General features: G+C 49.2%; 1 protein-coding gene across 27 annotated transcripts in view; it reads right to left on the bottom strand.

Annotated features, from left to right (window-relative positions):
* The window catches only part of MICAL3 (microtubule associated monooxygenase, calponin and LIM domain containing 3), a 2,019,125-nt gene that overhangs the window by 187,790 nt on the left and 1,804,023 nt on the right, over positions 1–27,312 (bottom strand). For all 27 annotated transcript variants that reach the window (XR_013606836.1, XM_078673602.1, XM_078673604.1 and 24 more), the window contains one exon: positions 812–905. Coding sequence is in view for 26 of the 27 variants with exons in the window: in XM_078673602.1 (XP_078529728.1) it covers positions 812–905 (94 nt within the window). In the remaining variant the exon portion in view is untranslated. The remainder of the gene's footprint in view (positions 1–811; positions 906–27,312) is intronic.

Here is a 27,312-nt window from a genome sequence, read left to right as displayed (position 1 = left end):
GTTGACTCCTGCTGAAATGAATCCACGACTAAGATTCGAAGCTGTACAAAGGTTGTGAACTCTTGTGTTTGGCGACATACAGCTTTGCCTTTGGGTTCATGAGTTCTCAATTATCTCACAACTTTGAATAGTGGCCCTATAGATGCACCTTGTGCAGGCCCGCTATTAACATTTCTTTTCTGAACTCATGGCATGGTTTGAAATCTGCAGTTTTAGGAGGGGAAATTGTTGTCTAGCACACTGGACTTTGATTTAGAGGTTTAGGAGTTGTTGTAAGACCGACATAATTGGGAGTGGAGATCCAGATCTACATCGTAAGGATGAGAAAGTAAGGAAAGGACGTCAGCGCGCAGGTGTGGCGTATGTATGTTGCTCTGCTCTATCACTTCTGGGGCAGTGTGCGGTCAATGCACAGTTGCAAGGCACCTAGTGGTGCACAGCAGCAAAGCCGAAGAAATGTTTCCAGATCCAGTCTGGGAGTATTTTAAGGTGAGGAATCTGCAGTTAGACACATCCATTTCAAATAAAAAGATGATGAATATGGAAATAACAGCCTATCTATGTTTAGAAGTATTCTGGGTTAGCCTTCTTCATTTTTGGGTGTAGGATGTAAACACTGATATTTTCGTGTGCTACACATTCTCTGATGGACATAACACTGGGTGAAATGCACAAGTATTAAACATACATTAATTTATCTTATATCTGATTGTATCCCTGAAGATGGGATCACTCCATAATGTCGCCTAAATTACATTTAACCAAAAATGCAATTTTTACAGAAGTGAGACTGATGAGAGATTTGAGATACCTGCTTCACCACGCAGGGCCTTCTCAACAGCAACTCCTCGCTCCTCTAGCTGCCTCTGCTTCTCCTCCACTTGCTCCAGCTGACGTTGGATAATCTATCAATGAAGAAAGGAAAATGAATCGTGAGAAAACCTGAACTCAGTTGGATTCAGAGATGCAATAAGAAAAGGTCAGATCTTATGGTGAAATATGGAAAATATTAATTAAACAACCATTTACATACCCTTTTCGCTACAGTTATGACACAAAGGTTTACAATAAGGATCCAGTACTAAAGACAGGTATGAATGGATGACGTGTTCTGTGAATTGGACTGAGGTTTTCGTATGAGGATTATCCACATTAAAACAGGACATTATAAACCCATTCCTTTGCATCTGGTACCAATATAACTTGAGAATTAGTTCTTACTGGATAGTGGATGTGGCTATGGCTAGAACTAAGCTAAATATTAAAACCATTGATTATCACGGCTTGTTGCAACTCCTATACAGAAATTGTCTATACAAGGAATGAGGAGAGGCCGTCTTGACATGATGACTATCTATGGCGTCAATGGTATCTTCAGTTATCAGCCAAAGGAGGATTCGACTAGCATAAGGAGAAATAGGCACATGATCACTAATCTGCAAGAGGTACATAGTGAAACGTCGCCAAAGGTATAGAAATGTTCTACTTATGGACACTAGTACCTCTGCAGAGTTGCACAGCAAAATCCCACAACTTGGAAGTTTGATAATACAAGAGAAAAACTACCCGAAATATATTGTACCATAGATCTTTAACATAAGGGACTGCTCGAGCAGCCGATTCTGGGCGATAATTCCTAGCAAATGTATGCAAAGCCCAAAAAGGTCCTACATGTTTTCTGCAAAGGCGGCACGCCACCCAAAAAAGCAGCAGTCATCACTACGCCTTTTGTGTGTGTAATTAAAACCTTAATTTATTTATCGCTCCCTTCAGAGTGCTCCTTTTTCATTTCAACATTTTTCTCTAACTATTTAGGGAAAGATATATAATAAAAAAGGAACAGCATTGAAAAAGCCCAAATATACATAATTATGTAATAATTGTTATACAGTATTGGACTGAACAGAATTGAAAATGAGAAAAATACATACAGTGGTGCACCAACAGTAAATAATAATGTGAAAGAGTACAAATCAAAATGTAGAATGTTCCACATCTTCATTATTGTGCTTGTACAGTAGACATATAGATCCAAGTGTTGAACAAGTTACTTACCTTTGGTAACGATATACAAGCAAAAAGGAGGGTCAGAGCATGAAGATACAGCACTAAACGTTGATACGTGTAATGGCCTCTAAATCCTTACAAAGACTTGGTGCATCGGGTCTGGGATGTGACCCACATACATCCCAAAGAGGTAGTTAACAAACCACCACTAACTAAGGCACACAATTAACCCTGCACACGAGAAGCACAAAAAATCTATTTCAAAAGTCAATAGTGCATCATATTTCAAAACAGAACAGAATATAAGTAAATAGTTTCTCAAATGAAAAGACCAGACGATCCTATTTTTTGATTGTAGAAAATGTTGTCCTTTTTATTCCCAAAAATTAATTCTTTAAAATACAAGCCAGCATTGCTTGCCATTGCGTTTCATCCCTCATGGGACTTCTTCAGGGCTTAAAAGATTCTGTGTCTGCTGACGTTTTTTAGAAGTTCAAGTATGATCTTTAGATCAGCAAAAGGAATATGATATATGGTTAATCATATTACTGATGTCAATGTTGCATCTGCGTGAGCGAGAGGCATCAACAAGGTGCCATGTGGTCAATCATATCAATGTTATGATTTGGGAATATATGTGTCCCTCCGCATGTGTGCAGGCGTCCGGTTCCATAAAATGTTTGTAACGATGCATCTGTAAGAGACATATGTAAGTTATAGATTCCTTACCTTACAATTACCCCCAGGCCTCAGACTGGATCCAAAGAATTTTTTCTCAGCAGTACCCCTGCGCATCGGTAGGTGGCGTCGGTAAACTCCGCGTCCGTCGTTGGCATTGTGGTTGCCGCAAAGAAATTGCGGTATCTACTTTGACGCCGCCCCTGCGCTCCGACATCAGTTCTGACACGACTTTCCACCCCAGAAGCGCAGAGCAATGCAAGACACTGACCATTAGTGCACATAACTAGGGCCCTGGAAGGGAGTTCCTATCCCTAGAAGTCAGTTCGCAGAATGGGAGGATGGGTGGGGGAGTAAGGAATCTATAACTAACATATGTTTCTTACAAATACATCGTTAATGAAGGTAAGTGACTTGTTCATCTGAAAGAGACTGTTAGTTATAGATTCCTTACCTTAGAATAGATACCCCAGCAATGCCAACCCCGGAGGTGGGTCTTCACACCAGAAAATCCTGGAGAACAGAAGGGCCAAAATAGCCGTCTCTCTGGACTTGGCTATCTAGGCAATAATGTTTGGAGAATGTGTGCACTCATGCCCAAGTGGCTGCCTGACACATGTCAATGAGTGGGACTCCAAATCCAAGGGCTGTAGTAGCTACCATAGCCCTTGAAGAGTGGGCACACAGTCCCACTGGAACTTCCCTTATTGCTAGTGTATAAGAGATTTTAAAGCATAGGACAACCCACCGAGAGATGGTGCGATTTTGCACAGCCCGACCTTTCTTGGCACCCAAATAGCCTGCAAAGAGTTGATCGTCCACCTGGAAATCTTTGTGGGGTCTAGATCGCAAGACAGCGCACATTTTGGTCTCCCTCCCCACTGACTAGGACACCCTTACTAACAATCGGCAGGGGAGCAGAAGGTGGGGTGGGGTTGCAGTGGTTTACCACAGGATCATGATTGCCGAGAAGAAAATCGAGGAAAGTCTTGATGGGGCTGAAGTTCAAGGGATTAAACTGGGGCTTAATTCATCCTGCTTAATAGTGGTGGTTGTATACAGCCCACCGCAGTCAACCCCACTGGTTTAATGGTCTGTTTCATGAAGTGATGAGCGACCTCGGCTCAAGGTATCAACATATCCTTGTGGTAGGGGATTTTAACTACCACTGGGATCTGACGCCTAGAGATTATGTGGCCAGGGGTTTTGAAGAGGCCATGACCATGTTGGGGGATTAATAAAATTATGGAGATCCCTACCCATGAGTAGGGCCATACTTTAGACCTCATCTGGACTACGTCCTCAGCTGCGTCACTGACCGAGTGTAGACCGTGTAGCTGGTCAGACCATTATCAGATTAATTTTGAAATCTTGGTACATAGAAAACCAGCATACCTACCCCCGGTGTGGAGAACAGTGCGAAACTGGCGTAAGACAGAGGATGCCAGCCTAAGGGCCGCACTGTGTGAGACAGCCCACTCAGACTCAGGTCAGTGACCCAGATCAGGAGTACGAGAAACTCACTCAATGGCAGAGGACTGCTATTGATTTTGTGGCCCCTGTTCGGAGGGAAAGACAAATGAATAGAACTAAGGGCGCCCCATGGTACTCAGAAGAATTAAGACAGGAAAAACAGGCCCTTCGCTAATGTGAAAGGCAGTGGAGGAAGCGATACAATGCAGAAACGTATGTGAAATATAAAATAAAATTAGCCTCCTATAAAGACCTAATCACTACAACTAAATCTGTATACTATGAATTAAAAATCAAAGAGGCTATAAATAATCAACAAGAGACTTTCAGAGTACTGAAAGAGCTGAGCCATAAGAAAGAACATAGGGCGGTCACCAGTCAGGATGACTGTGAGAAAATTCAAGATTTCTTCCCAGTTAAAATCCAAGACATCATTAGGGAAATAGGTAGTACCCGCCTAAGCCCTTGCCCCTTTCCACTTTTAGATCTACCAGACTTTCAGGGTAGCACACTCTCAGTCTTCCCTGCCCTTGATCACAACGACTTAGCCTACATAACAGCTAAAGTTAAATCGGGGTCTCCAGAGGATCCCTGTCCAGGAGCCTTCCAGTAACTGGGCCTGAGGTACTGTCCCTATTAAACGTGTCCTTGACTACAGGGAAAGTCCCACACAAGTTCAAAGAAGCAATGGTGGTCTCTTTATTAAAGAAACCAGGGGCAGACACTAAGAATTTAAAAAACTTTAGATCTATTTCGAGACTTCCTTTTATGGCTAAGTTTCTCGAACAACACGTGTTTCGAGTGCTTTCGTCCTTTTTGTAAGATTACCAGCTGCTACATGCCCAGCAAGCCGGGTTTAGGGCTCATAATAGCACTGAGTTGGTGATGCTTTCGGTGTTAGATGAGCTAAGGCTCACAACGGAAAAGAAAAGTCCAGCTGCATTGATCCTATTGGACCTCTCAGCCGCATTCAACACGGTGAACCATGCATTACTGGTAAACCGTGTTCTACTGCAGGGAGTGAACGGGACAGTCCTCAAGTGGATTTTCTGCTTCCTGGAGGATCGGTCCAAAAAAGTCCAATTGGGTGATTGTACATCCAGGTATGGAGCTCTGCCTTGTGGGCTGCCGCAAGGTTCGGCATTGTCACAGCCGCTTTTCAACATCTACCTTCAGCCATTGGTAGAAGCGCTGGCAAAACTGGACTGTCAGGTGTTTAACTACGCTGATGCCACCCAGCTAATTGTGTGCATCGATGACTCTACCCAGGCGCAGTTAAATGTACAGAATATCCTCCGGTTCACTCCGGTTCCGGATGACCCACAACTTGCTTAGGGTAAATCCAGATAAGACTAAGGTGTTGGCACTTGGTACAAGGGCTAACCCATGGTTCAGTCTTTTCTGGCCACAAGAGCTCGGCACCACTCCGATACCAGTGCCGGTTGTGATGAGCCTGGGCATCAGGTTAGACACCAAGTTGACAATGAACATTGACAATGAACAATCAGGTAGCGGCGGTTGTGAGGAGCTGCGTGAATCTGATAAGACAACTTAGGAAATTAGTTGCTCTGCTGTCATTTTCCACCATGCGTACCATTGTGTCCGCACTAATCTTATCCTGTTTGGATTATGGCAACGCAGTTTACATTGGGCTTCCCGAGAAAACTCCTGGGGAAACTTCAGGTGACACTAAATGATGTGGCAAGACTGATCTTCAAGATGCCAGGAAGATCTAGTGCCACACCCCTTCTACAACAATTACATTGGCTCTTGATTAAGCAGAGGGTCAGGTTTAAGGGACTGTGTATTGCACACAATTCTTTAGGTTTGCTAGGGATTCTGGGTAACAGAACCTGGTGAGAGGCAGTCAAGTCCATCCTGGATTTCCCAATGTATAGGTTTGCTAGGTTTCCTTTGGTGCCGGCAGAGCTAGGGTTCAAGAACTACAGCTAGGTACTTTGCCAAAAAAGGATAATTTTTCACTGTGAAATTGTGGTGTGTCCACGTTGCGTTTTGTGCCGTTTACTGTCGTGGCCACTAGGCCTACCCTCACAAGTAAGGTACCATTTTTCTCAGAAGACTTTGGGCAACGCGGGGTAGGTAGAAATTTGTGGATCCATACAGATTCCAGAACTTTCCACCACAGAAATGTGAGGAAAGTGTGTTTTTTTTTACAATTTTTTAGGTTTGCAAGGGATGCTGGATAACAGAACCTGGTTTGAGCCAGTCAAGTCACCCCATCCTGGATTCCCCTGGGTGTCTAGTTTAAGAAAATGTATAGGTGTGCTAGGTTTCCCTAAGTGCTGGCACAGCTAGTTTTCAAAAACTACAGCTAGCTACTTTGCCAAAAAAGGGTAATTTTTCGCTGCAAAATTGTGGTGTGTCCATGTTGCATTTTGCACCGTTACCTGTCGCGGGCACTAGGCCTACCCATGCAAGTGAGGTACCATTTTTCTCTGAAGACTTTGGGAAACGCGGGGTGGGTGGAAATTTGTGGATCCACGCAGATTCCAGAACTTTCCACCACAGAAATGTGAGGAAAATGTGTCTTTTTTTTTACAAAGTTTGAGGTTTGCAAGGGATTTTAGGTAACAGAACCTGGTGAGCGCCCGACAAGTCACACCATCCTGGATTCCCCTTGGTGTCTAGTTTTCAAAAATGTACTGGTTTGCTAGGTTTCCCTATGTGCCAGCTGAGCTAGGGCCCAAAATCCACAGGTAAGCACATTGCTTTCTGCCGCCCTGGGGGGGGGGTGTTTGCCCGATATGCCCCCAAGGGGGCAGAAAGACTGGATATTTTTTGTGGGGGTAGGAGGCATTAGTGTGACCATTTTGGGCAGCCTCCACCCCCATGCATAAATAAAGCCTGCTTAATCTCTGGCACCTTGTGGGCTTTCTGCCCGCCCTGGGGGCAGATAAGGGGCCTGCGCCCCCATCTGCCCTCCCGGGGGGCAGATGGGGGCGCGGCCCCTCTCTGGGGGTGGGGTGGGGGTATTTTCATGCCCATTTTGGGCAGCCCTGACCCCTACACGAATAAAACAAAAAAATCCCTGGTTTCTAGTGGGGTTTCCCAAGGGGGGCCAGATTGGGGGCTACAGCTCCCATCTGCCTCCCGGCGACGTGCGCGCTGATCGTCAATTCACAGAAACTGCAAGGGGAGCCTCAGGAGCAGAGGAAGCTCTTCCTCAGCTCCCGAGGTCACTGGGGAGAAATAGAAATCCCTCTGCTCTCTGCAGCACAGGGATTTCGTGCCCCTGTCCTCATGACTGAATGGTTCCGTCATGAGCACAGGGGCACCGATGCTCATGACGGAACCATTCCATCATGAGCATCGAAGGGGTTAAAGATGTCAGCTAGGGGAATATGCCGTAAGAAGGCCATAGAAGTCCCTATTTTGCTGGTGGAATGTGCTCCGGAGGTATTTTCAAAGTTCTTTGGCTTTCACATAACATATTTGGATACATTTCACACTCCATCTTGCGATGCATGATTCAGATAAAGGATTGACTTTGTGTGGTGGCGAAAAAGCAACAAAGAGCTGTTTTCTCTTATAAATTCTTTTTATTCTTTCTTCATAATGTAGTAGAGCTCTTCTAACATCTAGTGTGTGTAGAGCCCGTTCTGTAACTGAATCTGGTGCAAAGAATACGGGGTAACAACTGATTGATGTGAAACGCAGAAACCACTTTAGGAAGAAATTTGGGATTGGTTCGAAGAACCAATTTGTTTCTGTGAAGTTAAAAGAAAGGTTCTTGTATAGTTAGTGCCTGGAGTTCACCAACTTTCCTTAAGGAAGCGACTGCAATATGAAAAGCAACCTTTCATGAAAGAAATTGCAGTTGACACTTGTGCATGGTTCAAAGGGTGGACCCATTAGCCTTGTAAGGACTATGTTTAAGTTCTAAACTGGGACAGGTGGAGCTCTTGGTGGTATTACTCCCGTTAGTCCTTCCATAATGGCCATTATTACTGGTACTCTGAATAGAGTTAAATGTTGCCTGTTTTGTAAGTACACACCTACTGCTGCTAAATGCAATCGAAAGGATGTGTTGGCTAATCCAGATTGCTGTAAGCGTAAGAGATAACAGAGGATGTTTTGCACTGAAGCAACAAGGGAATTGATATTGTTACAGTATATAACCAATTGTTTCCACTACGCTGCATAACACACCATAGTAGTAGGTTTCCTAGCCTCCTTTAAGATATTCATACAGTCTGTTGGTAACTGTAAATAACCAAACTCTATGACTTCAGGAGACAAATAGCTAGGTTGAGTTCCTTGGTATTTGGATGCCTGACTTCTCCAGGGCTCTGAGTGAGGAGTCTGGAGTTGAGATGCAGCTTTTGGTGTGGAACTACTGAGAGCTCTATCAGGGTGGTGAACAAAGGTTGGCGTGCCCATGTGGGAGCTATGAAAATGAGTTTGAGGGATGATTACCTGAGCCTCTGAACTACTAGCGGGAGAGGCGGAAAAGCATAGGCAAATATCCTTGACCAGTTAATTCATAGGGAATTGCCTTTGGAGAGCGGGTGTGGGAACCTGGTGGCAAAGATTTGGCATTTTGAGCTGTGGCGAACAGGTCTATGTGAAGAAACCCCCATTCCTGAAAGTAGGGAAGAAAATTTGGGGATGGAGTTCCCACTCTGGGATTTGCTTTCTCTATCTGCTAAGAAGGTCTGCAATCGGATTATTTACTCCTGGAAGATGTTCTGCTAGGAGATACATTTTGTGATGTATGTCCCATTTCCAAATGACTTGTGCTAGGCGTGAGAGTTGGAGAGAAAGTGCCCCCCCTGTTTTTGTATATAATACATAGCTGTCATGTTGTGTGTGCGGACCAGGACAGTTTTGCCTATTTGGTGAGTTTGAAAGGCTTTGAGAGCTAGAAACACTGCTAGTAGCTCTAGTTGATTTATATGGAGGGCTTTGTACTTTATAGACTCCACAATCCTTGTATTGTGTGAGTCTGTAGGTGAGAACCCCAACCAGTAAGCGATGCATCTGGTGTTTGCACGGTCTTTGGAACAGGGTTGGTAAAGGGCCACCCATTGGATACATTTTGTGGGTTCCACCACTCCAGAGAGCGATATGTGAGGCCATAGACCACCACTAGATCAGTCAACTGACCCTGTGACTGGTTCCACTGACTTGCTAAGCATTCTTAAAGGGGACACTGGAAAGTCTTGCAAAGGGGAACAATTATAATGCAAGACGCCATCATCCCTAGCAGTTGCAAGGATACTTTTGCTGGTAATGATTGGTTGAGCTGAAATTGAGTGAGAAGGGACTGAATATTGTGGTTTCTGGCGTTAATGGGAGAGGCTAGAGCTTTCTGAACGTCTGTCGTGGGTCCCAGGTAAATTTGTGTTTTGGAAGGCTGTAGATGAGACTTGATCGCATTTACGGTAAACCCTAGTTGGTGAAGTAATTGAAAATTGATTTGAGTGTGTAGGAGATATATTTGATAAGTGCTGACTTTGATGAGCCAGTCGTACAGGTATGGGAAGACATGGATGTGTTGTCTTCTGAGATGGGCTGTGACTACTGCCAGACATTTAGCAGTTGGAACCGTGCGGATCTGCACTCTCTCTCTCTTTCCCTTGCATCTTCTCCCCCGACCTCATTGGTCTCCCTCTTGATATCCAGGCCGCTGCAGTCAGCAACTGGCTATCTTCTTTCTGTGACCAAGTTGCCCCTCTCAAGATAGTCAAGGCTATTCGTCCACATGAGGCCCATAGATGGTTTAATTCTGAACTTAAGGTTCTTAAACTGGAACTCAGACGCTCTGAGCGTCTTTGGCGCCGTAATTACTGCCCCGACCTCAGGGCTAAATACAAACGTCTGCTGAATGACTATAAGAAAGCCATCCTTGCGTCTAAGACCAAGTACTTCTCTGAGCAGGTCGCACTGTCCGCAAATAAATCCAAAGAGATTTTTTCTCTGGTCAACAACTTGGCCACCTCTGATCGTGTATGCCCCAAGCTCATTCCTTCCCAGGCCCTCTGCTCCTCCTTAAACGACTTCTTTATCGAGAAGATCGTTAAAATAAAATCTAACATTCCCACCACACCTTTTCCCTCCCCTCATCCTGCCCCTTCTGTGTCTAACTCCTCTTTCGATTCCTTCCCACCTATTTCCTTGGACTCCTTTCTTGCCCTGCTCACTAAAGCCAAGTCCAGCTCTCCAGCCGATTGTGCTCCTGCTCGCCTGCGGAGAACTCTCTTTACCTCTTGCCCTACCACTCCCCTTTCTCTTCTTAATGCTTCCCTCTTTTCTGGTTTGGTTCCTTCTTCATTTAAATCTGCGATTGTCTTTCCTATTCTTAAAAAACTTGGCTTAGATTCTTCTCTTCTTTCTAATTTCAGACCCATTTCTCTCTTACCCTATCTTGCTAAAATTCTTGAAAGCCATGTCACTTCTTGTCTTTCTTCCTACATTGAGCAGAACCATCTCCTTGCTTCCCATCAAGCGGGCTTCCGCTCGGGCCACTCTACGGAGTCAGTGGTGCTTGCGGTTCTTGATGAGCTGAAAGCTAAGGCCGATACCAACTCCCCTCAAGCTCTGGTTCTCCTCGATTTGTCCGCTGCATTCGACACGGTTGATCATACCATCTTACTTGACCGTGTCGGCGCAGCGGGCATTTGGGGCTCTGCTCTCTCCTGGATCACGTCCTTTCTAACAGGACGCTCACAAGCCGTTCACCTCTCTGGTTTCTCCGCTTCCCCCCTCCCGGTGTCCTGTGGGGTTCCTCAAGGCTCCTCTCTCTCCCCTCTTCTTTTAAATCTCTATATTCGTCCCCTCATTGTTTCTCTTCTTGATCTGGGGGTCTCTGTGTATAATTACGCAGATGACCTCCAGCTCGTCTTCGACCTCTCCTCCTCTACTCACTCCCTTTCATTTTTTCGTTCCACTCTGGTTTTTATTTCTGGTTGGATGAGCGCCAATCATCTCAAGCTCAATCCGGACAAGACTGAGCTTGTCTTGACTGGTGGCTCATCCAGTCCATGGTCTTCTGCTTTCTGGCCCCCCATCCTTGGCCCCCCTCCTACCCTGGTTTCCTCTGTTAAAACGCTGGGCATCAAGGTCAGCCAGGACCTGTCCATGCATGCACAGGTTAGCTCTGTAGTGTCCTCCTGCTTCCTCTCCCTCCGCTTGATCCAAAAAATCTCCCGTTTTTTTTTCTGGATTCCCTTAAAATTATCATTTCGGCCCTCATCACCTCCCGCCTTGATTATGGAAATAGCTTGTTCGTGGGCATCCCCGCCTACGAAACTCGCCGTCTTCAAGCAATCCAGAATCAGGCTGCCCGTCTTATTTTTCATTTTTCCAAAACCCACCATATCACTCCTGTCCTTAAATCACTTCATTGGTTACCTGTTTTGCAGAGATCCCTATTTAAACTAGGGTGCCTAGTTTTCCGGGCTGTTGATCGCTCCGCTCCGGCATTCATCAATACCTTGATCTCCACTCATACCCCTGCCCGTACACTCCGCTCATCTACTTCCGCCCTCCTCACTGTTCCTCGCTTTCGCAAATCCCGCACTGGTGGTACAAGATTTTCTGTGATGGCCCCCGGTTCTGGAACTCCCTCCCTCTATCTATGCGCTCAATTCCCATCTTTTCACACTTCCGCAAAGCGCTCAAAACCTTTTGGTTTGCCCAGGCCTACACCTGTTAACTCCCTCGGCCCTGTCAGTATCTGTTGTTTAGAGCTATCAGCGCCAGGAAGCCGCTTGGCCACAGTGCGCTCAATAAATATCTCATTCATTCATTCATTCATTCATTCAAATACCATGGGAGCAGCGGTGATCCCAAACAGTAGTACTTTGAATTGGTACTGATGACCCGCTATCATGAATCGGAGGTATTTGCGATGAGCAGGGTGAATTGGAATCTTGAAGTATGTGTCTTTTAAGTCTAGAGTAGACATAAAATCGCCCTATTGTAGAAGTGGGAGCAGTTGCTGAAGTGTCACCATGTAGAAATGCTCTGAAAGTATGTAGAGGTTTAGTTCTCCAAGGTCTGGTTTAGGTCTCAAGGGGAGCCGTCCTTTTTGGGGATAAGAAAGTTCAGGGAGTACACGCCTGTCACTTGATGTTGTAACAGCACAGATTCTATGGCTCCTTTGGACAGGAGCAATTGGACCTCTTGCTGAAGTATATGGAAATATTCTGGTGACCTTTTGTGAGAACGTGATGGGATGTTTGGAGGATTGTTGGTAAACTCCAGGCAATAACCATGTTGGAAACTTCCTAACACACATTTCTCTGTGGTGATAGATTGTCAAATGGGGAGGAATTGTAGAAGACATCCCCTGACAGGTGTTAAATGATTGGGGGGGGAAGGGTAGACAAGTCACTGTTTTTTGGGGGAGGGGGAATTACGGGGTGTGGAACCCCTACCTTTCCTGTTGTTGCCTCTGTATCCTCCTCTAAAGAATCCCCGGGGTGTGGAACCTCTGGCTCTACCTTTGCGGTTGTTGGCTCTGTATCCTCCTCTAAAGGATCCCCTTGTAGAGGAGGATTGATTGTTTCCTTTGTAGGAGTGGTTTTTGACCCTCCACGGTAGAAGGAGTGACAAAAGGAGCCCAGATTAGAGGGAGACTACAGAGCTCTCATAGACTTGGCTACTTCTGTGTCTTTTTTTCATTTTTGACTTTTTAGTAATTCTAAATAGCCTACATTGTTGTCAGGAGCAAAAGGCTTTGCAGTGTAAAGATCTGGGTCGTTATCTGTAGGTGAATCTATGTTATAATCTTTCCTGGGGTATATTGGTCAAATATGGTCTCTGCCCCCCCCCCCCATCTCCATCATCATCAGGAGGTGGTGGTGGAGAGTTAGTTGGTCTAATCAGCAAATGCTGCAAGGGTGGAGAAGTTGGTGTAGGGTAACGTGGTGGAGGAGGAGGAGGAGGGGAGGGGAGGGGTTAGTACCTAGATTCTTTCTCTTCAAAGGAATTTGGTAAAGAGTGTCCTCTGTCTCATCTTTGCGTTTGGCGGTGGCTTAGTAAGAACACGTCCAGTATCTGGGTTTATATAAAGTTCCTTCTGTTTTGGGTCCAATTTGGGTGTTGGGGCGTCGAAAATCGGGTCCTGTAGGTTGGAAGGACCAGTTTTCGGTTTTGGCACCAGGGATTTTGGTGCCAAGGTGGAATCAGTTTTCGGAGCGGAAGGGTTAGTGCCTGAAACGTCTTCTCGGTGCAGAGCGTGGCTCGAAGGCGGGGTTGGGACTTGAGCCTTTTGTTTCGGCTCAATTGGAGTTTGGGTGAAGGGGCATTCGGTACTCACAGGACGTTGACCTTGTGACAAGTGTTCTTCCATCTCAGAGTCTGATTCCGGAATGGAGACATGTTCCTCTTGTTCTTCCTCGGCCCCCTGAGAGTCTAATTCGTGCTCGGATCTTTTGGCAAAGATTTCCGGCATGTATTCAACGTTTTGACTCTGCATCTCGCAATGTCAAGTCCAACGATCACGGAGCAGTTTCTTCGATCTGCACACGTCACAGTCCCTTTCATTGTGCTCCGGAGACAAGCTCAAGTTGCACACTTTGTGCGAGTCGGTGCGCGGATATTTGGCGTGACACCGAGGGCAGAATTTGAATGGAGTCAGTTCCATCGACTGTGGAGTGGACTAACACGGTTAGGCTGGACGGCCTTCCCGAAGATCTTCGATCGAAATAGAGGCATTCCTCAACGGATACGATACGCGGAGATGTGGGATACATGTTCGAAAGAATACCCACGCGGGTGGAGTGGATTGCGCACCGAGGAGAACCCGAAGAAACGCTTTCGAACCAGAGCGCACCAATACACGTCCAAACCCGATGGCGGAAAAAAACAATCTAACAAGGGAGTCGATGCCCATGCACACATATCACTGAAAGGAGGAGTCACCTTACTCTCGACTGGAAAGACTTCTTTAAAGAAAAACAACTTGCAAACATCCATGCACAACACTAGAAGGCAGGAGTATGCAAAGAATGTGATCTACAGCACACTTGCCTCGAAAGAACAAGTTACTTACCTTCGGACGATAAATCTGTAAGAAACATTAGTTAGTGATAGATACCTTACCTTAGAAATACCCCTAGGCGTCAAACTGGATCCAGGAAGTTTTTGTCAGCAGTACCCCTGCGCGTCGGAAGGTGGCGTTGCGCGGCTCCGCGTCCGTCATTGGCTTTGTGGTCGCCGAGATGACGTTATGGCAGCTACTTGTGCACTGACATCAGTTCTGTACACGACTTTCCACACCAGGAACGCATAGCCATGCAAGATACTGACCACCGGTGCATTGAAACTAAGACCCTGAAAGGGATGACCTTAACCCTAGAAACCAGTTCGCAGAACGGCAAGGATGGGTGGGGCAGTAAGGAATCGATCACTAACTAATGATTCTTACAGATATATTGTTACCAAAGGTAAGTAACTTGTTCATCTGAAAGAAACAAGTAGTGATAGATTCCTTACCTTAGAATAGATACCCCAGCAATACCAAATCCGGTGGTGGGTCTGCGTACCACGGTCACACCAAAGAAGCCGCCCCTCCAGACTTGGCTGTCCAGGCAAAAGTGCTTTGTAAAAATGTCTAACGAGGCCCCTGTAGCTTGACAGATGTCTTGTAAGTGGACACCACGTCCCAAAGCCGTATTGGCCGCCGTCGCCCTGGTGGAATGGGCGCACAGCCCCACTGGAGGCTACTTCTTCGCCAGAGAATAACAGGCTTTAATACACAAGACGACCCATCGGGAGCCAACGTAGCCAACAAAGAGCTGGTCATCCACCCGGAATGGTTGTGTGAGATTCAGATTCAGATAAAATGAGAGCGCACATTTTGGGTCCAGACGGTGGAGAGCCTCTCCCTTTCTGGAAGGGTGCGGAGGCGGAAAGAAGGTGTGCAAATTGATGGCCTGCCCGATGTGAAAGGCAGTGACAACCTTTGGCAGAAAGGATGGACGTGTTCTGAGCACAACCTTGTCCGGATGGACAGACAGAAAAGGAGGTTTACTAGAAAGAGCCTGGAGCTCACTCACTCTCCTGGCAGAGGTGATGGCAACCAGGAAAGCAGTCTTCAAAGTTAACAGACGAAGAAGAGAGTTGTGAAGAGGCTCAAAGGGAGCGCACATCAAGTATGTAAGAACCAGGTTCAAGTCCCACTGTGGTATTACGAAGGGAATAGGAGGGAAAAGATGATTAATGCCTTTGAGGAATCTATTTACAACAGGGAACTTGAAAAGAGAGGGCTGATCAGGGAGCCTGAGAAAGGCAGAAAGGTAGCCCTTGATAGTGTCCAGAGGAGAGCCCGGCTGGGCCAAAGAAAGGAGGAACAGTAGGAATTCTGAAAGACGGCCAGAAAGGGGATCCACAGCCTTAGCTGTGCACCATGCCACAAATGTGTTCCTCCTGCAGGAGAATACCAACTTAGTGGAGGGGCGCCTGGCTGCCAGAATGACATCACAGACTTCAGGAGGCAAGTCGAAAGGAGTAAACTGCAGCCGCTCAATCTCCACGCAAAGAGGTGGAGACTGGACAGGATCGGGTGGAGGACCGTCGCCTGCTGCTGCGACAGAAGATCCTCCCGAAGAGGCAGTTGGATCGGGGGATCGATGGTCATACTGAGTCGCTCGGAATACCAAACTCTTTGAGCCCAGTCCGGAGCCACTAGAATGACTTTGGCCTGGTCGCGCCTGATCTTCTTCTGCACTCTGGGCAGAAGTGGTATAGGCGGAAAGGCGTACAACAGACCGCAACTCCATTCGTGATGAAAAGCGTTGCCTAGCGAGTGACGCCTTGGAAATTCCAACATGCAGAACTGCTCACATTGTGCGTTCTTTTTGGTAGTGAATAGATCTAACCAAGGCTCTCCCCACTGTCGAAAGAGACCTTGCGCCACGTCCGAGTGAAGACGCCATTCGTGATCCATCATGCACCTGCAGCTGAGTTTATCCTCCCTGGCATTCAGTGAACCAGCCAGGTGTTGAACCACCAGGGAAATGCCCTGATGTTCCAGCCAAGGAAATGCCCTGATGTTCCAGCCATGTCCAGAGGCGCAAAGCCTCCTGGCATAGGGTCCACGACCCCACCCCGCCCTGTTTGTTGCAGTACCACATGGCAGCGGTGTTGTCTGTGAACACCTGCACTACTCTCCCCTTGCCAGAGGGAAGGAATGCCTTCAGTGCAAGTTGGATCACCCGAAGCTCCAGAAGGTTGATATGGAGCCTGGACTCCGCCGGAGACAAGAGGCCTGTGATCTCCGCCTCTCCCATGTGGCGCCCACATCCCAGGAAGGACGTATCCATCACCACTGTGTGCTCTGGTTGGGGAAGGCAGAGGGATCTGCCATTGACCCAATGCCGGTTCGTGAGCCACCACGGCAGCTGTTGTGTAGTGCCCTCTGAGATCTGGACGTAATCGGACAGGTTCCCCTGATGCTGCCGGCACTGGAACATCAGGATGCAGAAGGCCATGAGGCCCAGCAGCCTTAGGGTCATCCTGACCGAAACCCAGGATCGAGACTGAAAGATCGGAATCGTAGCCTGAATATCCTGGACTCGCCGTTCGGGAGGATAAGCCGGACAGTGTGTCGTATCCGGAACCGCTCCGATAAAGAGGAGGTTCTGAGAGGGAATCAGGTGCTACTTCTGCACCTTGATGGAGAACCCCAGCAAATGCATGAGGTCGGCTGAAGTCTGGAGGTGGGAGACGACTGTCTGGGGCGAGCGCGCCTTTAACTGCCAGTTGTCGAGATAGGGGAAGACTAGAACCCCTGATCTGTGCAGATGAGCTGCGACCACCACCATCACTTTCGTGAACACCCAAGGGGCGCTGGTAAGGCCAAAGGGGAGCACTGTAAACTGTTCATGGCCTACCGTGAACCACAGGTAACGCCTGTTGGCTGGCAAGACAGGGATGTGGAAATATGCATCCTGCAGGTCCAACGCTACCATCCAGTCTCCAGGGTCGAGGGCAGACAAGACCTGAGCCAGGGTTAACATCTTGAATTTCTTCTTCCGGAGGAAGCGAATGACATCCCAGAGGTCCAAGATAGGACGCAGGCCCTTGTCCTTCTTGGGCACCAAAAAGTAGTGGGATTAACAACCACGTACTAATTCCGGCACATGAACGCGCTCGATGGCCCCCTTGGCCAAGAGGGTTGCAACTTCCTGTTGAAGAAGTGCCAAGTGATCCCCCAACATGCACTGGTTCTGGGATGGCATGGTTGGAGGGATAGTCTCAAAGGGGAGGGAGGAGCCCCATCTGACTATTTGAAAAACCCACCTGTCCGAAGTGATGGTGCGTCAGTGGGGGAGGTGATGGCGAATCCTGCCGCCCACTGGCGTTTGATGGGCCTGAAAAACCAGACTAGGATGTTTGGAGACAGTGGTGGCCGGGCTGGAGGTGGACTGACCCGCCCGCTGGCCCCCTGACCCACCTCGGCAGGTCCCACGTCCACGGCTGAGCTGAGACTGTTACTGCGCAGGCCTGTGGCTCTGAAGCGAACATGTCAGGGCGCCCCTTCCATGACCATGAAAGGAGCGAAAAGCAGAAGGCGGAGGAGGGCGTGTGGCGGAAAGGCACAAGGACTTGGTCGTAGCCTGCGAGTCCTTAAAGCGCTCCAACGCACTGTCTGCTTTGTTGCCAAAAAGGCGAATGCCATCAGAGGGCATGTCCATGATGGTGTTCTGGACATCCCCAGAGAAACCAGTAGTCCTCAGCCAGGCGTAGTGACGGAGCGCCACTGTCATAGCAATTGCCCTGTCCAGCAGGTCGGCAGTGTCAAGGCCACATCGAATCGTGAACTTTGCTGCATATCTCCTTTCAGCAATAGCTTGAGAGAGCACTGTCCGGGCCTCCTCTGGACACTGAGACAGCACTTGCGCCACCGTATCCCACACAGAGTGGGAATAACGACCCAAGAGGCATGCAGTGTTCACAGACCACAGCCCTGAATTGGCGAAATAATTTTTTTTTCTTACCTAACTGCTTCAGTTTCTTGGTTTTCCAGTCCGGGGGGGGCGGAAGGGAACGCGCTTGGGGACGCAGAGGCTTTGACAACCATGCTCTCAGGGGTGGGGTGTTTGGAAAGGAAATTGGGGTCGCCCGGGGTCGGGCGATGGCATCGGGCCACGTTCCTATCGACAGGAACCCCTGTGTTGGGCCTGGACCAGGTGCCCATAAGAACTTCTGAAAGTCCAGCATTAAAAAGCAGCAGTGGCTCCGCAGAGGTAGCTGCCGGCTGAAGCATCTCTGTCAGGAGGTTAGTTCTGACGGCCATTGTAGGGAGTTCGAGGTGGAGAGCCTAGGCCGCCCTAAGCAACACCACTGCGTAACTTGCACCCTCCTCTGTAGCCACAGTAGGAGGAGTTAGCATGCAGAGGTCAGGAGAGGTGTCCAGACCACTGATCCAGCAATTCCTCTGCCCAGTCTGGGTCAAACTCACACTGAGTGGTGATAAGGTCTTCAGACCCCTGCCAGTCCTCCCCTTCCTCTGAAGGCTGATGAAGAGGACGAAAATAAGGAAGCTGGACATAGGGGTAGAAAGGCCCCATCGGCGTCTAGCAACGCAGTTCCGGCGCCATGTCCACATCAGGGCTGAAACCGGGGACGATGTCGTACGGGGGCACAGATCGAAGTCTTCGCACTCTGGGTCAGGTAAGGCGAAGCATCACAAGAAGTCAAAGAAGCGCCATAGATCTCTGACTTCCTGGCGTGGCTGAGAGTGCAGGTGGTGCTTCCACCGCAGCTCCAGTAGAGCCTACGCTGTTGCCGTCGGCCTACCCGCCCTTCCCGGGTCCGGCCGCCGATGGGCCTTTCTACCCCTATGTCCAGCTTCCTCCTACTGTGGCTACAGAGAAGGGTGCAAGTTACGCAGTGGTGTTGCTTAGGGCGGCCTAGGCTCTCCACCTCGAACTCCCTACAATGGCCGTCAGAACTAACCTCCTGACATTACAGACTTTGGGTGGAAGGTCAAAAGCTGTCAACTGCTGCCGCTCAATCTCCACGCAAGGAGGTGGAGGCTGGACAGGTTCGGTGGAGGACCGTCACTTGCTGCTGCAACAGAAGATACTCCCAAACAGGCAGTCTGATCGGAGAATGACTTGGGCCCAGTCGTGTTTGATCTTCTTCAGCACTCTGGGCAAAAGTCGTACAGGCGGAAAGGCATACAGGAGGCTGCAGTTCCACTCACGCCGAAATGCCTCGCAGAGCGGGTGCTGCTTTGGAAATTCCGGTACAAAAGGGGGTGGTGAGGGACAGAGCATCCCAACCAATCAAACACTCACACCCAGTCAACAGATCTGGGTTTAATCCATCACTGTTCCTTAGCCCACTCTGCCACCCCAGTTCAGACATGGCCATATGCAAATGAGTCTGACCCTGTGCCTCATGGGAACAGTCCAGCCCGAACTGCCAAGCCATGCCTTCCCTGGAAACAAGATTCCTAGGACCGGTTTATGGGATTACAGCCGTCTTCAGCCAGGCTTGCTTGAATCCAGTGGCAAAGTGAGCAAGGGACTCACGTCTGAGCATACCCTGCCAACTTATGGCGAACAAAGCGGTACAAAAGGGGGTGGTGACGGACGGAGCATCCGAACCAATCAAACACTCACACCCAGTCAACAGATCTGGGTTTAATCCATCACCGTTCTTTAGCCCACTCTGCCACCCCAGTTCAGACATGGCTTTGGAAATTCCAACACGCAAAACTGCTGACACTGCGCGTACTCTTCGGTAGCAAACAGGTCTAACCAAGGCTCTCCCCACTGCTGAAAGAGACCTTGCACCAACTGTGAGTGAAGAAAAACAAGTTACTTACCTTCTGTAACACTATATCTGTTAGTGATAGATTCCTAACCTTAGAATTAGCCCCAGGCGTCAGACTGGATCCGGAACGTTTTTTTGTCAGCAGTTTCCTTGCGCGTCGGAAGGTGGTCGATTCAGCGTCCGTCGTCAGCGTCGCTGGGATGGCGTTGCGGTAGCTACTTAGACTCCGCCGTTGCACGCTGACGTCAGTTCTGTACAAGACTTTCCACGCCAGAGCGCAGAGCCATTTCAAGACAGTGACCACTGGTGCAGAAAACTAGGGCCCTGAAAGGAAATCATTAACTCTAGAAATCAGTTTGCAGAACTGATAGGATGGGTGGGGCGCTAAGGAATCTATAACTAACCTATGTTTCTTACAGATATATCATTACCAACGGTAAGTAACGTGTTCATCTGAAAGAAACAGTTAGTTATAGATTCCTTACCTAAGAATAGATACACCATCAATACCAACCCCGAAGGTGGGTCTATGAACCAAGTTCTCACCAGAAAGTCTTGGAGAATAGAACGGTCAAAGTCGTCGTCTCTCCGGACTTGGCTGTCCAGGCAGTAGTGTTTGGTGGACGTGTGCAGCGATGCTTTCGTAGCTGCCTGACAGATGTCATATAGGGGGACTCCTCGTCTGCAAGCAGTAGTAGCTGGGCGCGCAGCCCCACTGGAGGCTCCTTCTTTCCCAAAGAATAGCAGGCTTTGACGCACAGAAAGACCCACCTGGAGATGGTCCGTTTGTGCACGGCCGACATTTCTTAGCGCCCACGTAATGTGCGCATGTTTTGGATCCAGACAGTAGACCCTCTCCATCTTTCGAAGGATGCGGAGGCGGAAAGAAGGAGGGCAAAGTGATAGTTTGGCCAATCTGGAAAGAAGTAACCACCTTGGGAAGAAAGGAAGGTCTAGTTCTAAGGAGGAACTTGTCCGGATGGACAGCCAGAAAGGGAGGCTTGGAAGAAAGAGCTTGTAGCTCACTCACCCTGCATGCAGAGGTGATGGCCACCAGAAATCAGTTTTCAAAGTGAGAAGTCTGAGAGAACAGTTGTGTAGAGGCCCAAAAGGAGCGCACATAAGATATGTAGAACCACGTTAAAGTCCCACTGGGGTATTACAAAGGGAACAGGAGGAAAAAGATGAGTAAATCCCTTCAGTAATCTATTTACAACAGGGGACTTGAAAAGAGAAGGCTGATCAGGTAGCCTAAGGAAGGCTGAAATGGCCGAGAGGTAGCCCTTTAGAGTGCCTAGCGCAGAACCCTGCTGGGCCAAAGAAAGAAGGAACAAGAGAACCTCAGAAAGAGGGGTGGAAAGGGGATCCACAGCCTATGCTGTGCACCATGCCTCAAATTTGTACCATCTGCAGGCGTATACTGTCTTAGTGGAGGGACGCCTGGCTGCCAAGATAACATTGCAGACTTTGGGAGGCAGGTCAAACAACGTCAACTGCCACCGCTCAATCTCCACACAAGGAGGTGGAGGCTGGACAGGTTAGGGTGGAGGACCGTACCTTGCTGCTGCGACAGAAGATCCTCCCGAAGAGGCCGTCGGATCGGAGGATCGATGGCCATGATGAACAGCTGGAGATACCAGACTCTTCGTGCCCAATCCGAGGCCACAAGAATGACTTGGGCCGGGTCGCGCTAGATCTTCTTCAGCACTCTGGGCAGAAGTGGTATAGGTGGGTAGGCGTATAGAAGACCACAACTCCACTCGCGACGAAATGCGTTGCCTAGCGAGTGCCGCCTTGGAAAGTCCAACGCGCAGAATTGCTGACATTGCGCGTTCTCTTCGGTGGCAAATAGATCTAACAAAGGCTCACCCCACTGCTGAAAGAGACCTTGCACCACCTCCGAGTGAAGGCGCCATTCGTGATCTACCATGGACCTGTGGCTGAGTTCGTCCACCATGGTGTTCGTTGAACCTGCCAGCTGTTGAACCACCAGGGATAAGCCCTGATGTTCCAGCCATGTCCAGAGGCGGACATCTGGTCCACGGCCCGCCCTGTTTGTTGCAGTACTGCATAGCGGTGGTGTTGTCCGTGTACGCCTGAACTACTCTTCCCCGGACAGAGGGAAGGAATGCTTTGAGTGCAAGATGGATCGCCCACAGCTCCAGAAGGTTGATGTGGAGCCCGGACTCCATCGGAGACCAGAGACCTCCGATCTCCGCCTCTCCCATATGGCCGCCCCATCCCAGAAGGGATGCGTCTGTCACCACTATGTGTTCTGGTTGGGGAAGGGAGAGGGATCTGCTGTTGACCCAATCCTGGTTTGTTAGCCACCACTGCAAGTGTCATGCAGTGCCCTATGAGATCTGGATGCAATCAGACAGATTCCCCTGATGCTGCACCCACTGGAACTTCAGGTCCCACTGCAGAGCCGGCATATGCCACCTGGCGTACAAGTTACTTACCTCCGGTAACAATGTAACTGGTAGAGAGGATTCTAGTCGCATATTCCTTCACGTAGAATTATCCCCAGGTGTTAGATTGGATCCTGAAAACTTTTTGCCACAGCATCCCTGAGCGCCGGGGGGACGGCATCACGCGACTCCGCCCAAGCGGTGTCCGCGTACGTGACGTCAGCGAGGTCACATAAGTCCCACCCCGGCGCACCTACGTCAGTTTTATTCGGAGAACTTTTCCGTGCCACAATGCGGAGCCAGCAGAGAAACTGTGGAAGCATGGGAACAGTGTGAGAAAAAGAAAAAGGAAAAAGGAATGGTGATGAACACCATAAGGAGCAGTGCCAACACGGCAGTACCCAAAAGCAGGGAAAGGAGAAAGAACAGAGCACAGCCCTGAGCAGCCACCCCTCCAGTCATGAAAACAGTACCCCCCCTTAAGACAAGGAACATATGCAAAATGTCATGACAGCATAGCGGACTACAACCCCAACCAAGACCCATGAAGGGAAATCAGTTCCAAGACAAACAGGAACGACAGACCTCTAAGGAAACCCCAGCACAGAGTGCGACCCCCCTCCCCCCCCCCAAGGGGGCCAGGGCACGGCCAAATGACCCAATTCCAGAGGGTAGCAGAGGAGCCAGGACCTTCAGAAACAAGAGGGAGGGAAAGGGAGTGTGAGAAGTTGGCCTGATATATGATGCTCACTAGTTCTAGTGATCACCTTGTATCAGTCCAAACAACCCTTATGGTGATTGGTTGTAAGTCAACCTTATAGACCAACTATCCTAATGGTAGCATGGACAAAGCAGTCTTAGGCTAAACTCTTTTGGCATGTGAAGCCAGCTGTTTTACCACAATATAACCCCTTGAATACCAGATGAAAGGACACCACACAGGTTGTTATGAAAATAAACAGTATATTTATTAATAACAACACCTATGAACTCTTTATGAGGTCAGAGGGCTAAGCACATGACAATCTCTTACGAAAAATACGACAAGTTGCACAAAAATGGTGCCCCAGGGGCACGACAAACCATATACTAAGTAAGTGGAATGTGGAAGTTGATAAAAAGAATGGAGCTGTCCAGAGGCTGGAGGTTCGCTAGGACTATGCTATCTTCACCTTAGGTAAGTAATAGGAGGCCCACGGGACGCGTGTGAACTCACACGCGAGATGTGTAATAACGTCTATGGACAGTACAGTTCAAGTTAAAGGTGAGTACGGACAATCCTGACTAGGTAGGACTAATACGACTGTGGAACTGGACACTAGGACAGTTAAACTACCCTTGAGCACCGAAATGCTCTCGTTACCTCACCCACGGGCTGCGGGTGCATAGGTGTCAAAGTGTGTCGGGTTCTCGCGTTGAAGTCTATGGAGCCTGTAAGAAAATATGCTGCAGGCGACCAGGAGGAAGATGTCCGGTGTGATCCAAGGGTGGATCGGTGAAGAAGAGGACCTGAAAGCAGAGGGGACAGTGTTCAAAGTCACTAGCCAGTGACCGGTGTGGAACCAGGAAGGAACCAGGTGCTGTTGTCGCGATCAGGTGAAGAGTGGACGCTTGACTCTGCAGCCACGTGGACCAGGAGGTGTCTTCGATGACCAGGATGGTCCACGAGCTGTCCCACGCAGGCTCTTGCTGTCGGCGGTGTCGGATCCGGAATTGGAGTCAACAGGCCTTGGCAAAGGCAACCCACGCGGTGAGTGGAAAAGGCGTCTGGTGCGGACTAGGAGAGTCCGGGGTGCCCCTCTTTTGGAAGGGAGCAAGGGCCAGTCTGGAGCAACCAGACCAGCAGTGAAGATTCAAAGGTTCGTCGTCTAGGAGGCAAGTGACCAGACAATGCGTCGAGCAGCAAACAAGCAGAAGGGCCCCACGCAGATCTCGTGGAAGCTGGAGGGCTGATCTTCGGTGCAGGGGCTGCTCGGGGCTGGGGCTTCTCAATCCCCAAAGCACTTGGTCGAGTTTACCTCGGGAGTCGTGCTGGAAGCGAAGTGCAGGTTCGTTCAAGATGGCCGGTCCCACGTGTCTCGTCGCACCCACGGGTCTCAGCTTTGCTGCAGATGTGAGTTGAGGTCGGAGAGGTCTGGGAATCCGGGTCTTGTCGGGCTCTGAAGTCTGGATCCTCGAGGGAAGACGACAAAGTGAAGCCGCTGGACGCTTGATGGTGCCTGCAGTTGCAGGGTGGACACTCCTTGTCCACAAGGGAGATTCGTCAGTCTTCTGTGGAGCAGAACGTCGAAGTCCAGAGTAGAGTTTCTTCTTATAGAATTGTTCAGGATAATCTAATTTGGAATGGGACCAACTCCTACCTTTATCCTACTAAAGGGGGCTGCACTACTGACTAGGTCCCTCCTCTGGGTGGGACCAGGAAGGGGGGTGGTTACACCCCCTATCCTTTGTCCGTTTTCCCGCCAGAGCTGGGGCTGGAGTGCCCCAGCAAATGGTTTGAACCGGTGTATGCACAGGGCATCTTGTGTGCCCCAGGCATGTCTCATTCCTTTCAGGCCTGTCCTACCCAATACACAAAACCCTGCCTGGGGTGGTGCTAGCACCTCCCAAGGCAGGAAACCCTTTGTCCAAGCCTCCCTCGCTGGAAGGACTCCCAGCAGCAGGAGGTCAGACTTGTGTCTGTGATGGCAGCATCCATTTTGTGATGCCAAGGCTCGAGTTAACTTTAACCGGGGTTCTCAGTTACATACATGTCGTGCCCCTCTAGAAGGGTGGAATGCTACCCCCGTCGCCAGAATTGGCGAGGGGGTAGTATTCCAATTCGTATGACACCTTACTCGACATGTTTTGATAATGTTATACCAGAGTTAGCATTTAACCACGAGGTTGATAATGCACTTAAGAGTATATGGAATAGCGTTATCATGGAACAGCTATTAGGACTTGGTTCCGCAAGCTGCAAACGGGCTCAGCTCATGCCAGAGCACCATCTCACATAATTCCAAGCACTCTGCCTTCAGGATTGATAAGGCCTGCCATAGGAGTGACTGATAGGAGTATATGTGTCCATTTTAGGGTTAGATATAGGTATACTATATCTACAGCAAAGGGTGATTACACCACCTTGCCCCAGCTGTCGTGCAGCCAGTTGTGTCAGTTTTAGATGGCCAGCCAGGGGTGGCATAATACATGCTTCAGCCCCTGGTAGACCCTGGGTACACCTATGCCCTGGATACCTAAGGTATACTGTACAGGGACTGATAAGGTGGCCCAGTACCAATTGGTAAATGCACCTAAAGTACATGGTTGTCAATTTAGAGAGAGAACAGCTAGGCTGTGGGTCTGATTAGCAGGCCCACAGCCAGGGAAAGTCGTAAACCAGTGAAGCAAAAAGCAAAAATCTGGGGTGACCATAGGATTGCAGACCCCACTCTCCTACAGGACGGGACAAAGGAAGACCAGCCTCAAACCTGAAGCAACCAGAGCAGAGGAGCCCAGGAGTACCTATAGATCCAGCCTCAACCGTGCCAAGAAGAGGAAGGAACAAAAAGCAAGATAACGGCTCGTCAAAGAGCGAAAGAAAACACGCACTCTAGCCATCCACCGGGAGGTGAGTGCATACGGGTAAGCCAAAGGGTCCTCGCAGAACCGGGAGGAAGGGGGGGCCGTGAAGGAATCTGCGACTAGAATCGTCTTTACCAGATACATCGTTACCAGAGGTAAGTAACTCGTACATCTGATGAACAAGTTACTTACCTTCGGTAACGATATATCTGTAAGAAACAGTAGTTAGTATTAGATTCCTTACCTTAGAATATCCCCAGGCGTCAGTCTGGATCCGGAAACTTTTGCGTAGCAGTACCCCTGCGCGTCGGTAGGCGTCGTCTGCAGGCGTCCCCTGCGGCTCCGCGTCGTCGGCGTCGTGCGCCGTGATGACGTCGCTGGAGTATATAGACGCCGCCTCCGCGCGCTGACGTCAGTTCTTTGCACACAGCTTTTCCGCGCCAGAACACGCAGAGCCATGTGAGAACCAACACTGGTGCCATTTGAAAACTAGGGCCCTGAAAGGGATGTCCTTAACCCTAGGTATCAGTTCGCAGAACGGGGAGGATGGGAGGGGCGGCAAGGAATCTAATACTAACTACTGTTTCTTACAGATATATCGTTACCGAAGGTAAGTAACTTGTTCATCTGAAAGAAACAGGTTAGTATTAGATTCCTTACCTTAGAATAGATACCCCAGCAATACCAACCCCGGTGGTGGGTCTGCGAACCAATACAACCTACACCAGAAAGTCCTGGAGGACCGAACGGCCAAAGAAGCCATCCCTCCGGACTTGACTGTCCAGGCAGTAGTGCCTCGCAAAGGTGTGCAGCGAGGCCCACGTGGCCGCCTGGCAAATGTCCTGCAAAGGGACTCCCCGGCCCAGGGCAGTAGTAGCCGCCGTGGCCCGAGTGGAATGGGCCCTCAGCCCAACAGGAGGCTCCTTCCGAGCCAAAGAGTAGCATGCTTTGATGCACAGGACGACCCACCGAGAGATGGTCCGTTTCTGTACCGCCCTTCCCTTCTTCTCACCCACGTAGCCAACAAACAGTTGGTCATCCACCCGGAACTGGCGTGTGCGATCCATATAGAATGAAAGCGCACGTTTTGGGTCCAGACGATGGAGCCGCTCTTCATCCTTTGAAGGATGCGGAGGCGGGAAGAAGGAGGGCAAGGTGATGGACTGCCCAATGTGAAAAGCAGAGACTACCTTGGGCAGGAAAGAAGGTCTAGTCCGAAGAACCACCTTATCAGGATGAACAGACAAGAAAGGAGGTTGAATAGAAAGAGCCTGGAGCTCACTCACTCTCCTGGCAGAGGTGATGGCTACCAGGAAGGCCGTCTTTAAGGTGAGAAGACGGAGAGGACAGGAATGAAGGGGCTCAAAGGGAGCGCACATCAGGAAAGTCAAAACCAAGTTCAAGTCCCACTGAGGCATCACGA

Source organism: Lissotriton helveticus, chromosome 1_1 (assembly GCF_964261635.1).
Source record: "Lissotriton helveticus chromosome 1_1, aLisHel1.1, whole genome shotgun sequence".
Lineage (NCBI taxonomy): Eukaryota > Metazoa > Chordata > Amphibia > Caudata > Salamandridae > Lissotriton > Lissotriton helveticus.
The sequence above is the reverse complement of the archived record's forward strand: the minus strand, read 5'-3'. Positions and strand labels throughout refer to the sequence as shown.